The sequence below is a fragment of the Scophthalmus maximus genome, chromosome 9 (assembly GCF_022379125.1).
Source record: "Scophthalmus maximus strain ysfricsl-2021 chromosome 9, ASM2237912v1, whole genome shotgun sequence".
In the NCBI taxonomy this organism is placed as follows: domain Eukaryota; kingdom Metazoa; phylum Chordata; class Actinopteri; order Pleuronectiformes; family Scophthalmidae; genus Scophthalmus; species Scophthalmus maximus.
The window spans coordinates 24,661,361-24,674,763 of record NC_061523.1 but is presented as its reverse complement, the minus strand read 5'-3'; the positions used below and the strand labels follow the sequence as shown (position 1 = coordinate 24,674,763).

General features: G+C 43.1%; 1 protein-coding gene, 1 long non-coding RNA gene and 1 pseudogene across 3 annotated transcripts; 1 reads left to right on the top strand and 2 right to left on the bottom strand.

Moving 5' to 3' along the window:
* Nucleotides 1-1,591: 1,591 nt before the first annotated feature.
* On the bottom strand, nucleotides 1,592-4,566 carry LOC118319991 (annotated as a pseudogene).
* Nucleotides 4,567-6,531: 1,965 nt separating this feature from the next.
* LOC118319671 lies at nucleotides 6,532-13,074 on the top strand. Its single transcript, XR_007031432.1, has 6 exons — nucleotides 6,532-6,630; nucleotides 6,782-7,267; nucleotides 9,116-9,252; nucleotides 11,447-11,529; nucleotides 11,813-11,898; nucleotides 12,712-13,074. It is a non-coding gene; the product is annotated as an uncharacterized LOC118319671 (long non-coding RNA).
* LOC118319669 (glycine-rich cell wall structural protein-like) lies at nucleotides 7,418-9,750 on the bottom strand. 2 transcript variants are annotated; one of them, XM_035650229.2, is made up of 4 exons: nucleotides 9,593-9,746; nucleotides 8,941-8,985; nucleotides 8,348-8,440; nucleotides 7,418-8,128 (listed from the first exon to the last, which is right to left on the bottom strand). In XM_035650229.2, exons 1-4 carry the CDS (start codon nucleotides 9,632-9,634, stop codon nucleotides 7,577-7,579), a joined length of 732 nt encoding a protein of 243 aa, XP_035506122.2. In that variant the 5' UTR covers nucleotides 9,635-9,746; the 3' UTR covers nucleotides 7,418-7,576. The 2 variants fall into 2 exon arrangements, with proteins under 2 accessions (XP_035506122.2, XP_035506123.2); XM_035650230.2 differs by lacking the exon at nucleotides 8,941-8,985 and having other exon boundaries at nucleotides 9,593-9,750.
* Nucleotides 13,075-13,403: the final 329 nt, after the last annotated feature.

Here is a 13,403-nt window from a genome sequence, read left to right as displayed (position 1 = left end):
GTTAGTGATGCTGAACGACTAAACTGAGATCAGAGATCAAAGCCAGTCACCAGTCCAACTAATAACCAATCAGATCACTGGAATACCAGCGTCATCATTCTACAGGATCCCGACTGGGACAAATGAGTTAAAAGACAAATAATAAAGCACAACAGATATTGAGCTCAACTATTAACTACTTTACGATTAACCAACTCCACCCACGTTTCGTAAAATCCTCATAGAAAGAGTTTTTGTCTGGAATCAAAATAAGAAACCACAAGATGAAACGTTAGCATAAAATATTTTATTTAATATATAAAACAATCATTTTTGAAGCTGATCCAGCGAGGGGGGGGGGGGGGGGGGGGGGGTCCGTCAGCCTCTATGCCCTGTAGGAAATACATTAAAAGACAGTTTCCCCTGAGTTCTAACAGTTATTAAAACACATTTCTTCTATTTGCAAACCCAACATAAAGACATGGACAAAATTGTTGGTACCTTCCATTAAAGAAAGAAAAAAACACCATTGTCACTGAAATAATTTGAAACTGACAAAAGTAGTAATAAATATAAATTTACTGAAAATTAACTAATGAAAATCAGATATTGCTTTTCACCACTCATATGCGATTAGATCCCAGATCACAGGAGTCGGTGTGCCTGTGATCACGCTGATCACAGGAGTGTGTGTGTGTGCTGGATCACAGGAGTGTGTAGAGCCTTTGATCCTTGCATCAACAGGGGATTGTGTGATGGGATTTCAATTCACGAAAAATATTCTAGGACCCCGTTCAGCTAACAGTTGTTCAGCTAACAGTTGTTCAGCTAACAGTTGTTCAGCTAACAGTTGTTCAGCTAACAGTTGTTCAGCTAACATCTGTTCAGCTAACATCTGTTCAGCTAACAGTTGTTCAGCTAACATCTGTTCAACTAACAGTTGTTCAGCTAACAGTTGTTCAGCTAACAGTTGTTCAGCTCACAGTTGTTCAGCTCACAGTTGTTCAGCTCACATCTGTTCAGCTAACATCTGTTCGAGATGAAAAAGAGAGGTGTTGGCCTGATGATTAGCAGTAGCCTATTTGGATCTCCCATAGTGAATCACAGACTTTATAATAATAATAATAATAATACATTTCATTTATAGAGCACTTTTCATTGCTAAAAGCAATCTCAAAGTTCTACAGAGTAGAAACAAGATAAAAGAAGGTTTAAAAAGAAAAAAACATCAGTATAATATGCAAATATTGATTAAAAACAACAACATCAAGCTTGATCTGTGTTCACAGTGAAATGACCTCTTCATGATTGTTCTTGGTCAGTCCCCTGCTGAAAGTGAGGAAGAGGAGCCAGAGGCCACGACACGAGACAGGTAGAGAGGATAACAGAGCGAACAATATACATTCAAGTTATTTCATGTAAGATCAGATAACACACACAGAGCAGGAGAGGAGAGAGATTCTATATGATATCCAGATATTCAGAATGGTGTCAACATTAGGCTTTAGATTCAGAGTTACGCTAGACAGAATTCATTGTGCCGCATAAATGCATTACAGTAAAATGATTGAATAAATAATAAAGTTGTTTAATCAAGAGTTCCTATCTGCGGTCATGTCATCACAGTGTCTATGTCCTTCTGTGTTCTTAATGCCAGTCAACACAGGGGAGTCCGATGCTGAGAGAGGAGATGAAGAGACAGTATCCAGGGAGACGACAGCAGCCCAGAAGAAGATTCCTTAGGTACAGACAGATGCTCGTGTAGACGAGGAGACCCATCATTTTGAAAGAAAGTAACTCAAACTAAATAACAAGCGCAGGAGTCACAATCATTAATTGAACAAAACATGTTAATAAATGATTTTCATTTAAGTCAACACCATATCAAATCAGAAAAAAAAGTTGAGTGAGAAGTGTGATGGTGAGTTTAGATCTCACACGACATCGATAGAAAAACTTCAAATACCAGAGAAATGTCACTGACAGATTTTTGATTTCAGTAGTGGCATCACCAGACGGACCAATTGGAAAGAATGGGAAGAGTTTCTCAGTGAAAGTGTCTCTGTGCGTGTAGAGGTGAGTCCTGTCTTCTGCATCGCAGAAGGACACCTCCCCCCGTCACAGTCCAGCTGGACTCTGATCCTCTGGAGACTCTTCTTCATTGTCACAGTCACACTATTACCATTGGTGTATTTTCCATGAAGAAGCCATAAACACCAGATTCCATATTTTGGTGAAGCAAATAACTCTCCCTTCCCGACAACTGACTGTTTTGCAAAACCTATATTCCACTGAGGATGGTCTCCCACCTTCACCTCCCAGCTGTGTTTCCCTGAGCTGAAGCCCTCAGAGCCCAGAACAGTGGGATACCGACTGTCTCTGTGGATTGTCAGGGAGCTGCTGACGTGTGTCTCCACATCTCACAGTGGTCAGATCATCAGACAGAGACAGGAATGTGCAGTGTTTGGGTCCAGAATGACGGGACTGAGTTGGACCTTCTCCTTCATCTTCTCCCGGACCCTGAAGGACAGGTTGCCCAGGTGCTGGGCCACATCTATCAGAGCTCCTGAGAGCGGCTGAGGCTCCGACAGCGAGCTCTGGGCTCTGGCTCTGGCCTGAGTGGATCCATAACTTCTGAAGAACGGCATGTTGTGTTTCTGCAGGTCTTGTCTGACAGCAGAGATACTGTCTGTCAGAGAGGAGCTCTGCTCCTGAATCCTCTTCAACTCTCTGCTGACAGTCTTCCCCTTCTGCTCCACTTGAAACTAATCAGGTAGACAAACTTCAGGACTGTCTTAAAGACATAAAGGCCTGGATGACTTATCATTTTTTACTTCTAAAAAACTGAGGTCATTATACTCGGCCCTAAACACCTCAGAGAAACATTATCTGATCATATAGTTACCTTGGATGGCATTAGCTTGGCCTCCAGCTCTACTGTGAGAAACCTTGGAGTTACCTTTGACCAGGACATGTCCTTTGACTCACACATGAAACAAGTCTCTAGGACAGACAGCCTTCTTTCACCTGCGCAATATCAAGAACATTAGAAACATCCTATCTCAAAAGGATGCTGAAAAACTAGTCCATGCATTTGTCACTTCTAGACTGGACGACTGTAATTCATGACTGTCAGGATGTTCCCCAATAAGTCTGTGAAAAGACTCCAGTTAATCCAAAATGCCGCAGCACGAGTTCTGACAGGAACTAGAAAAAGAGATCATATTTCTCCAGTGTTAGAATCTCTGCATTGGCTTCCTGTAAAATTCAGAATATAATTCAAAATACTGCTCCTAACCTACAAAGCCCTTAATAATCAAGCTCCATCATATCTCACAGAGCTCATAGTTTCATATTATCCCAATAGATCACTTGTCTCTGTAAACACAGGAATACTTGTGGTTCAGAGTCTGTGAGAGTAGAATGGGAGGCAGAGCCTTCAGCCACCAGGCTCCTCCCCTCTGGAACCAGGAGGCAGACGACATCTCTACATTAGAGTTAAACTTCAAACCTTCCTCTTTGATAAAGATTATAGTTCGAGCTGCTCAGGTGTTTAATAAACCATTTCTTTATTATGATACTATAGGCCGAGACTGCTGGGGGAACTTATATCATGAGCATCTCTCTCCCTCTCTCAAACTCTCTCCTTCTCCCTCTTTTTCTATCTCTCTCTCTCTGCCCCCATGTATCAACATTACATGTCACTAACCCTGTTTGTGTTTTCTATCTCTCCTAGTGTATCTCTGAACCCAGAGCTGCAGGATCCAAACCCGTCATTATTATTATTATTATTATTATTATTATTATTATCATCATCATTATCATCATTACTAATAATAACAACAACATAATGTATTTTTTAATTATAAGTATCAGTCTGATAGAGATTAAAGCGGCGGTTGTACAACTGTCCTCTCTCTCTCTCTCTCTTCTCTCCTCCTCCCTCTCCTCTCTTTCCTCCCACCTCTCTCTCCTCTCTTTCTCTCTCTCTCTCTCTCTCTCTCTCTCTCTCTTCTCTCCTCCTCCCTCTCCTCTCTCCTCTCTCCTCTCTTTCCTCCCACCTCTCCTCTCTCTCTTCTCTCTCCTCACCCCAACCGGTAGAGACAGAAGCTCCGCCCACAACTGAGTCTGGTTCTGTCAGAGATTTCTTCCTGTTAAAAGGAGTTTTTTCTCTCCACCGTCGCCAAGTGCTTTGCTCATTGTGGGATTTGTTGTGCTTTCCCTGTAATATTGTAATATTGACTTCACTATGTAAAGTGCCTTGAGACAATGTATGTTGTGATATGGCGCTATACAAATAAAATTGAATTGATATGAATACTTACTTCAATTAGAAGAAATCCAAAATCATCGCTACACATAATAGACACATAAATGTGATACAGTAGATAAAGTGAGCTTTGTGAATGTTTGTGTATTTGTGTAGGTCCAGATTGGCATCCTGGATAAACGTGGCGTGTTCACCCTCACGGCTGCTCCTGGCAACACTTGCAGCTCCATCAGCTGCTCACAGCTGGAGGCCTCCGACGACTCAGGTACAAGTCTGTCTACAGGCAAATTCATCTCCTCTTTACTCAGAGGAGACATGTTATGCTACCTCAGTTTTTCCCTTTTGCTGATAGTTACGCTTATACAATAGAATGTATAAACTATGTGCACTAATGTAAATATTGCCACTTTTACTGTATTTCATCTCAGTTCATCATATACCCCACCAACCAATTGTAGACAATAAACCTAAAAACGCTGGATGTTCACCGTCTTTAACACACTGATGTGTCCCAGTAAATGTTCATCTTTGACTTGCAGTAATATGTGTGCAGGAATGGGCATAAAGATATTCTTACCTACAGTATGTGTACTTTTTTAAAAAATGTATCCTTTATTTTAGGAGAAAGGTCCCATTGAGGTGCAATATCTCTTCTTCCACGGAGTGTTGGTGCTTTAGATGAGCCCTTTAGATCACAGTGTGACAGCGCATAGATTCAATAGTATTTCCTGGTGGCTATGGTTATGATTAACAGTGGCAAGAAAAAGTAAGTGAGCCCCTTTGGAGTTATCTTTATGTAGTAATTTAAAAAAACAATATATTTGTTTGTCAAATCTTAATCTAAGTTAAATTTATGAATGGAGGCAAAATATTTTAACTAATAACACAAAACATTGTGCCATTATTTTCCATATTCAATATAAACAATGACAGTATAGTTTGGTGTAAATGTACAGTACCAGTCAAAAGTTTGGGGAAAAAAGCCGTCAGAAACTTAAGATCAAGAATTGTTGATTTACACAAAGCTGGACCTTTCCAAAAAGTAATCTTGACCAGTTTAGAAATGTATCTGTCCATTGTTCAACAAATCGTCTATGAATGGAGATGGTTTACTGAGCCAGAACACAACGGGCCTCATCCCCTCCACAGAGAATGGAGCTGAATGTCAACGAGCAGGTGGAGTTTGAGGTCAGTTTTTACTCCGACGGGCCCGTGAGCGCCGAGGCCGAGATGATGCAGGTGGAGGACAACCAGCACAGTGACACGTGATACCGCTCACCGGAGAGACTTATCGGGACCTCGTCTCCCTCAACATCATCCGCAGGATCGGGAGTATGACGAGAGGGGTCGAGGTCGAGCAAACGATTGGTCGAGTAGGTTTAGTAATCACAAGTAGATCTGCTTGATTCTTAATCCTGGATTCATCTACAAGGCTCATTCTCTCTCTCACAGGTTATTGTGAGGTGCTGGATTTTGGTGACTGCCACGTAGATTGTCCTCATCAGGAGAGTTTCACCATGACCAACCACAGCAGCAGCACGGCAGTGAGGTTCGAGTGGCCGTCTGCTGGACCCCAGGTCGTCTTCTCCCCACAGGTACGACATTGAAGGGAGGAAGGTGGGGCGGGGTTTAGAACATGTTTAAAATGTGACGTTAAGCCGTACATGATGAAAAAACGACATCTGCGTTTGTTACAGGTGGGACACCTCCATGCTGGTTGCTCTAAGGAGGTGACTGTGACTTTTAGCTTCAACCAGCCGGTGACTCTGAACAACCAGCCAATGAGATGCAAGGTTCACAAGGTGGAGTTCGAGCAGCCCGTGGAGCAGGTGGTGGACTTGGACGACCGGTAGAGGACGGTCCAGTGGCTGACACCCGCCTCTCAGCAGAAGTCAGGAATGCAACCGCAGCAACCCGTGAAGAACAAGGTACAGAACACGTGTTGAATGTGTTGAAGAGACAGTTACCAGTTCACCATTAAAGCTGAGGAACTGCGTTGCGTGTTTTTGTAGGTGACGGAGACGGAGCCCCGCTGCTCCGTGGTCGAGGGCTCGCACTGGGGGCTGGAGTTGCGCGTCAGCACAGTTTGTGACTATGGCAGTTTCACCTGCAGCACCAACATCATCCACTTCAAAGACACCATGCTCTACCGAACCAGACTCCACCAGTACGTCGGGCACACAGCTCATTACATTCAAACATAATAAAACTGAGCCAGAACACGCAAAATGATCTGTTATTTAAATGTTTATGTTAAAGGTCATTATGTGTGTTTGTGTGTGTGTGTGTGTGTGGGGGGGGGGTTGCAGATAGTGACTGAGTCAGACTGGGATACTCCTGGCAGCTCCTCATGGATCCAAGCAGCAACAGTGACCAAGGAGGTATCTCTTATGACATTTCCTTGTCTATTTACATTTGAATGATTTTAACAAATGGAGGATGATATTGACTAAAGACCTCCAGAAGAGTAAATGTGAGATTATTTGTTTGTTTATCTATAACAAACGAGAGCTCCGTTTCTCCACCTGGCAGCAGGTCGGCGGGAGGAGCGTCGCCTGCAGCCCGTCCCAGCAGCGCTGTGTCCAGTGTGATGTCTGTTCTGACGCGGAGCCGCGAGCTGCCACCATTCAGCGTGGAGCCCGAGTTTGGGACCATAGAGCCCGGTTCCACGCAGGACGTCAGTGTTCGATTTTCCCCCCTGGAGGCGGCCCAGCTTCAGGGCAGGATGGTCTGCAGGTTAATACAATACAGCCATCTTGCTGAATCGATCTACCACGGTGAGGATGGCCGTGTAGCCGTCCGATGGGGGTAGACCGGTGACGAAGTCCAGGAAGATGTGGGACCAGGGACGATGTGGGACCGGCAGAGTTCGGAGGAGCCCTGCTGGCGCCTGATGAGAAGGTTTGTGTTGGTTGCATAGGACAGGCATTAACAAACTCCTTGGTGTCCTCCTGCAGAGTTGACCACCTAAACCGCTGGAGGATGACATCACATGTCCTTTGGATTCCCTGGTGGCAGGTGAGTTTGGACGCATGGGCCCACTGGATGATGTCGGATGATAGCTATTTCTGTTTCTCATATCAGTCTGATTTAATTCATTTTGAAGAGAGAACTTTTGACTTTTCTAAAAAACTATGAAAGATAAACAACTACAATGTAACTAAAATATCATATATATATCATAATGTCATATTTCTAGATCCTTGTTTTATTCAGAACCATGGTTATATCCTGGAAAACAAAGTGTTGTTCTTTGTGTTCAGCTCGTTGCAGTCTCAACGTTTTGCAGGTTTAAGAAAACATTTGAATAATTAACATGTGCACAAGCTACGATGTTAACATGCAAAGCCAACATACGTCTCCTTGTAATGCTCTTAGTAATGCTCCTAGTAATGCTCCTCCGACTGCTCCTCTGACTGCTCCTACGGCTGCTCCTTCGACTGCTCTGACTGCTCCTCCGACTGCTCCTCCGACTGCTCCTCCGACTGCTCCTACGACTGCTCCTCCGACTGCTCCTACGACTGCTCCTACGACTGCTACTCCGACTCCTACTCCGACTGCTCCTACGACTGCTCCTCCGAGTATTCCTCCGACTCCTCCTTGGGCTGCTCCTACGGGTGCTCCTACGGCTGCTCCTACGGTTGCTCCTCCGACTGCTCCTACGGCTGCTCCTCCGACTGCTCCTTCGACTGCTCCTCTGACTGCTCCTACGACTGCTCCTCCGACTGCTCCTTCGACTGCTCCTCTGACTGCTCCTACGACTGCTCCTCCGACTGCTCCTTCGACTGCTCCTCCGACTGCTCCTCCAACTGCTCCTCCGACTGCTCCTCCGACTGCTCCTCCGAGGATGACTGCTGCTGCTCTGTCATCTTCCACGCGCTGTGGGAAATACATTTCGAGAAAGTTTACACTCATTCAACTTTCTTCAGAGAAAAGACAGAACATTGAGGCATCAACATACAAACATTACCTCATCCAACCGCTCACCTCACATGAGGGGGAGAAAATTTAATAAAATTTAAAATTAAAAAAGGGGGGAAACATTCCCCTGAGTATTGTTAGTTATTTTAGTTGTTCCACCAGCTACGATGTACAAACCCAACATATGTCTTCGGGGTGTGGTCCTTTACGCAGATTCCTTAAATAGTTGTCTACAATCTCCCTCAGGTCCTTCATCAGATCCTCCATATTCTGTGGGAAATACATTGAAAGACAGTTTCCCCTGAGTTTTGTCAGTTATTTTAGTTGTTCCACAAGCTACGATGTAGCTGATAACCAGTGTGTGACTAAACTTTTTTTTGTTCTTCTTTGTTTATAGTTTACAGTATATTTGTTAGCACATTCCTATAATACTCTTATCAGACTAATTTAATTTATTTTGGAGAGAAAACATTTGGACTTCTCGTCCACTAAAACTATGAAAGATAAACAACTAAAATGTGACTAAAACTAATAAGCTTTTTTATCCAGTGTCTGAGACTAAATCTAAAATAGTTGCCAAAATTAACACTGGTGTCATATTTGTAGATCCTTGTTTTATTCAGAACGTTCAGTTTGTTATATCCTGGAAAAACAAAGTGTTGTTCTTTGTGTTCAGCTCGTTGCAGTCTCAAAGTTTTGCAGGATTTCGAAAACATTTCAATAATTAACATGTGCACAAGCTACGATGTTAATATACAAACACAACATACGTCTGCGGGAGGTGCTCCCTCGGCTGCACTGTCAGCCTCGCCATCCTGTGGGAAATACATTAAACTACAGTTTCCCCCTTTATTTTAGATGTAGCTGACAACCAGTATGTGATTAAACTAAGAAACATGACAGACAATGGTATGATTTAACTTGATATGTATTTCTGCCTCATAGTCATTTAAGAGCCTACAAGAACATCAACAGCCCCTGAACCCCCTGCAGGCCGTCAGCACTTACTACACTGAGGGACAAGAAGCTCCTCCCCTGCCAGGGAACCTGATGAAATCTTTAAAGTTCACTTCCTTTTCACTGTAAGTTATGATGATACTCTCAGCAACATGTACACATTCCTCCAGACAACAGTCGACAACATGTCGCTCTCATGACTGACTGATTCTCCCGAGTGCGATTCAGATCCACAACAAACCAACGTTGCAGCGGCGCCTGCGTCTGGGAGACTGATGCTAACGGAGCTGGAAAGTATTTACTGGGGAAAACTTCCGTCGTAATCATCAGCCGTTTTAATGATGATTAAAGTGTTAATTTTGCACTTTAAAATTTGTTGTGCAGTTATTAAGACACATTTCTACACTAATAATCATCAGTTCATTAGTTGACAGACAAATCCATTTCAACAGCAAGCGGCCTGACCTCCATCTCCTGATCGATCGCTCGGTTGTTGTGGCGGAACATCTTCGTCAGTCGTCCTCGTCACTTCCTCCAGTCCAGTTCCTCTTGTCCTCACAGTCTCTGTTCTGGTTGGCGCGTGTCACTTTGCAGTCTCATGTACAGTTAGTGATGCTGAACGACTAAACTGAGATCAGAGATCAAAGCCAGTCACCAGTCCAACTAATAACCAATCAGATCACTGGAATACCAGCGTCATCATTCTACAGGATCCCGACTGGGACAAATGAGTTAAAAGACAAATAATAAAGCACAACAGATATTGAGCTCAACTATTAACTACTTTACGATTAACCAACTCCACCCACGTTTCGTAAAATCCGCATACAAAGAGTTTTAGTCTGGAATCAAAACAAGAAACCACAAGATGAAACGTTAGCATAAAATATTTTATTTAATATATATAACAATAATTTTTGAAGCTGATCCAGTGAGGGGGGGGGGGGGGGGGTCCGTCAGCCTCTATGTCCTGTAGGAAATACATTAAAAGACAGTTTCCCCTGAGTTCTAACAGTTATTTTCAGTTATTAAAACACATTTCTTCTGTTTGCAAACCCAACATAAAGACATGGACAAAATTGTTGGTACCCTTCCATTAAAGAAAGAAAAACCCACAATGGTCACTGAAATAATTTGAAACTGACAAAAGTAGTAATAAATATAAATTTACTGAAAATTAACTAATGAAAATCAGATATTGCTTTTCACCACTCATATGCGATTAGATCCCAGATCACAGGAGTCGGTGTGCCTGTGATCACGCTGATCACAGGAGTGTGTGTGTGTGCTGGATCACAGGAGTGTGTGTGTGTGCTGGATCACAGGTGTGTGTGTGTGTGCTGGATCACAGGAGTGTGTAGAGCCTTTGATCCTTGCATCAACAGGGGATTGTGTGATGGGATTTCAATTCACGAAAAATATTCTAGGACCCCGTTCAGCTAACAGTTGTTCAGCTAACAGTTGTTCAGCTAACAGTTGTTCAGCTAACATCTGTTCAGCTAACATCTGTTCAGCTAACAGTTGTTCAGCTAACAGTTGTTCAGCTAACATTTGTTCAGCTAACATCTGTTCAGCTAACAGTTGTTCAGCTAACATCTGTTCAACTAACAGTTGTTCAGCTAACAGTTGTTCAGCTAACAGTTGTTCAGCTAACATCTGTTCAGCTAACATCTGATCAGCTAACATCTGATCAGCTAACAGTTGTTCAGCTAACATCTGTTCAGCTAACAGTTGTTCAGCTAACAGTTGTTCAGCTAACATCTGTTCAACTAACAGTTGTTCAGCTAACAGTTGTTCAGCTAACAGTTGTTCAGCTTACATCTGTTCAGCTAACATCTGTTCAACTAACAGTTGTTCAGCTAACAGTTGTTCAGCTAACATCTGTTCAGCTAACATCTGATCAGCTAACATCTGATCAGCTAACAGTTGTTCAGCTAACATCTGTTCAGCTAACAGTTGTTCAGCTAACAGTTGTTCAGCTAACAGTTGTTCAGCTAACATCTGTTCAACTAACAGTTGTTCAGCTAACATCTGTTCAGCTAACAGTTGTTCAGCTAACATCTGTTCAGCTAACAGTTGTTCAGCTAACAGTTGTTCGAGATGAAAAAGAGAGGTGTAGGCCTGATGATTATCAGTAGCCTATTTGGATCTCCCATAGTGAATCACAGAGTTTATAATAATAATAATAATAATACATTTCATTTTATTTTTCTACAGAGTAGAAACAAAGATAAAAGAAGGTTTAAAAAGAAAAAACATCAGTATAATATGCAAATATTGATTAAAAACAACAACCTCAAGCTTGATCTGTGTTCACAGTGAAATGACCTCTTCATGATTGTTCTTGGTCAGTCCCCTGCTGAAAGTGAGGAAGAGGAGCCAGAGGCCACGACACGAGACAGGTAGACAGGATAACAGAGCGAACAATATACATTCAAGTTATTTCATGTAAGATCAGATAACACACAGAGCAGGAGAGGAGAGAGATTCTATATGATATCCAGATATTCAGAATGGTGTCAACATTAGGCTTTAGATTCAGAGTTACGCTAGACAGAATTCATTGTGCCGCATAAATGCATTACAGTAAAATGATTGAATAAATAATAAAGTTGTTTAATCAAGAGTTCCTATCTGCGGTCATGACACCACAGTGTCTATGTCCTTCTGCGTTCTTAATGCCAGTCAACACAGGGGAGTCCGATGCTGAGAGAGGAGATGAAGAGACAGTATCCAGGGAGACAACAGCAGCCCAGAAGAAGATTCCTCAGGTACAGACAGATGCTCGTGTAGACGAGGAGACCCATCATTTTGATTATTTTGCACATTCTCAACCACAAGATTCAGACACGTTTTCCATTACCATCTCTCAGCAACCCACAACACCCCCTTAGCTAAAGTTTTTCACAGCAAGCATGGCACCAACCGCAAGTGGCTGATATCCAGTGAAAAAACACCATCACTGTATTGTTCTGTGTGTTTGGCATTTGCACCTGCAGCAAGTGATAGTCCTTTCATAAAGGGAGGTATGAAAACATGGAAACATGTTCATCAGCGGATAGAGGAGCATGAGAAAAGTAAGATCCACAGAGACAGTGCTGATGCTTTCTGTTGGCTCAAAGGGCAGATGTAGAAAGGCCAGATGTAGAAAGGCCAGATGTATGGAGCTCGAATTGGGTCGTTAATACAGCGCACAAAAAAATGACTCACGAGCGATGTATGTGATGTCACACGTGCATATATTAACCAAAGCGCTCCACGATTAGTGGAGCTGCCTCTCGCGCGAGTGTAAAATGTTTCACCGCGAGCGCAGAAATAACCCTCGAGCAGCGGAGCTGCTTTTCCCGCGAGCGAGATCAGACCCTCTTGAGCCTCAAGGGATTTAAATCTGCGTGCGATGGTTAATATATGCGCGTGTGAAATCACATATATCGCTCATGAGTCATTTTTTTGTACGCTGCATTAATGACCCAATTCTAGCTCCATACAGATGTAGGGTGCAGTACACACTATAATATCATCATAATAATCATAATATTACTCACCACCTGTCTTATTATATCAGTGCATGTTGTTTTCTGCAGGACGGTGTGAAAGCAGCAAAGAGGAGCCCCCATATTGAAATCCAGACTTCTGTTCACCAGATCTACCAGCAGCTGTCGGTCACACTGAGCACTGCAGGCCAACAAGCACCACATAGGTAACACACAAGCCACCGCTGTGAACCCTGGGTGCTTTGGGATCGTCCTTCCTCTCTACTTGTCCTTGACCTCAATGGAAAAGGTCATGAGGTCAAGGAAAGTTGTGAAGGACGATTCATAGGACTTATGAAAAGAAAATCTGACTCCACTGACACTAAACTACGTGGTCATGTGACGGTGGATGTTGTTGATGGGTCTGTCGTGGTGAAACTACACATTTCTGAAGATGAACTACAAAAACCTCAGCGGCTCCATCAGCATGTTTCAGTGTTTTACCACCGTGTGACATCACGTTATGATTCATATGTAACAGTAACGTACATGATGACGTCTCTTCTTCGTTTAAGTCTATGCATGACGCGTCCGTTGAATATCGCTGCCGGAATTAATTGTGGGTCTATTTCTCATCACCATGCCGTCAGAGTTGCATCTGCAAGTCTGCAACATGCGCTCCGACCCTGTCTGGGGTCCGGGGGCAGGTTCCCCCGGGGAAGAACAGTTTGTATGAAGAGAAGTCCTGGATCACCATGGGACTAGAAAATGCCTGCAAAAAGAAAAATATATTGTATGAAAAT

What these genes read in the sequence shown, in the direction of transcription:
- LOC118319669 (XM_035650229.2), bottom strand. Translation starts at nt 9,634, where the DNA reads ATGTTCCGCCACAACAACCGAGCGATCGATCAGGAGATGGAG. An exon ending in CGATCGATCAGGAGATGGAG is followed by an intron (nt 8,986 to 9,592) that starts GTCAGGCCGCTT and finishes TATTTCCCACAG; the next exon opens with GATGGCGAGGCTGACAGTGC. An exon ending in AGGGAGCACCTCCCGCAGAC is followed by an intron (nt 8,441 to 8,940) that starts GTATGTTGTGTT and finishes TATTTCCCACAG; the next exon opens with AATATGGAGGATCTGATGAA.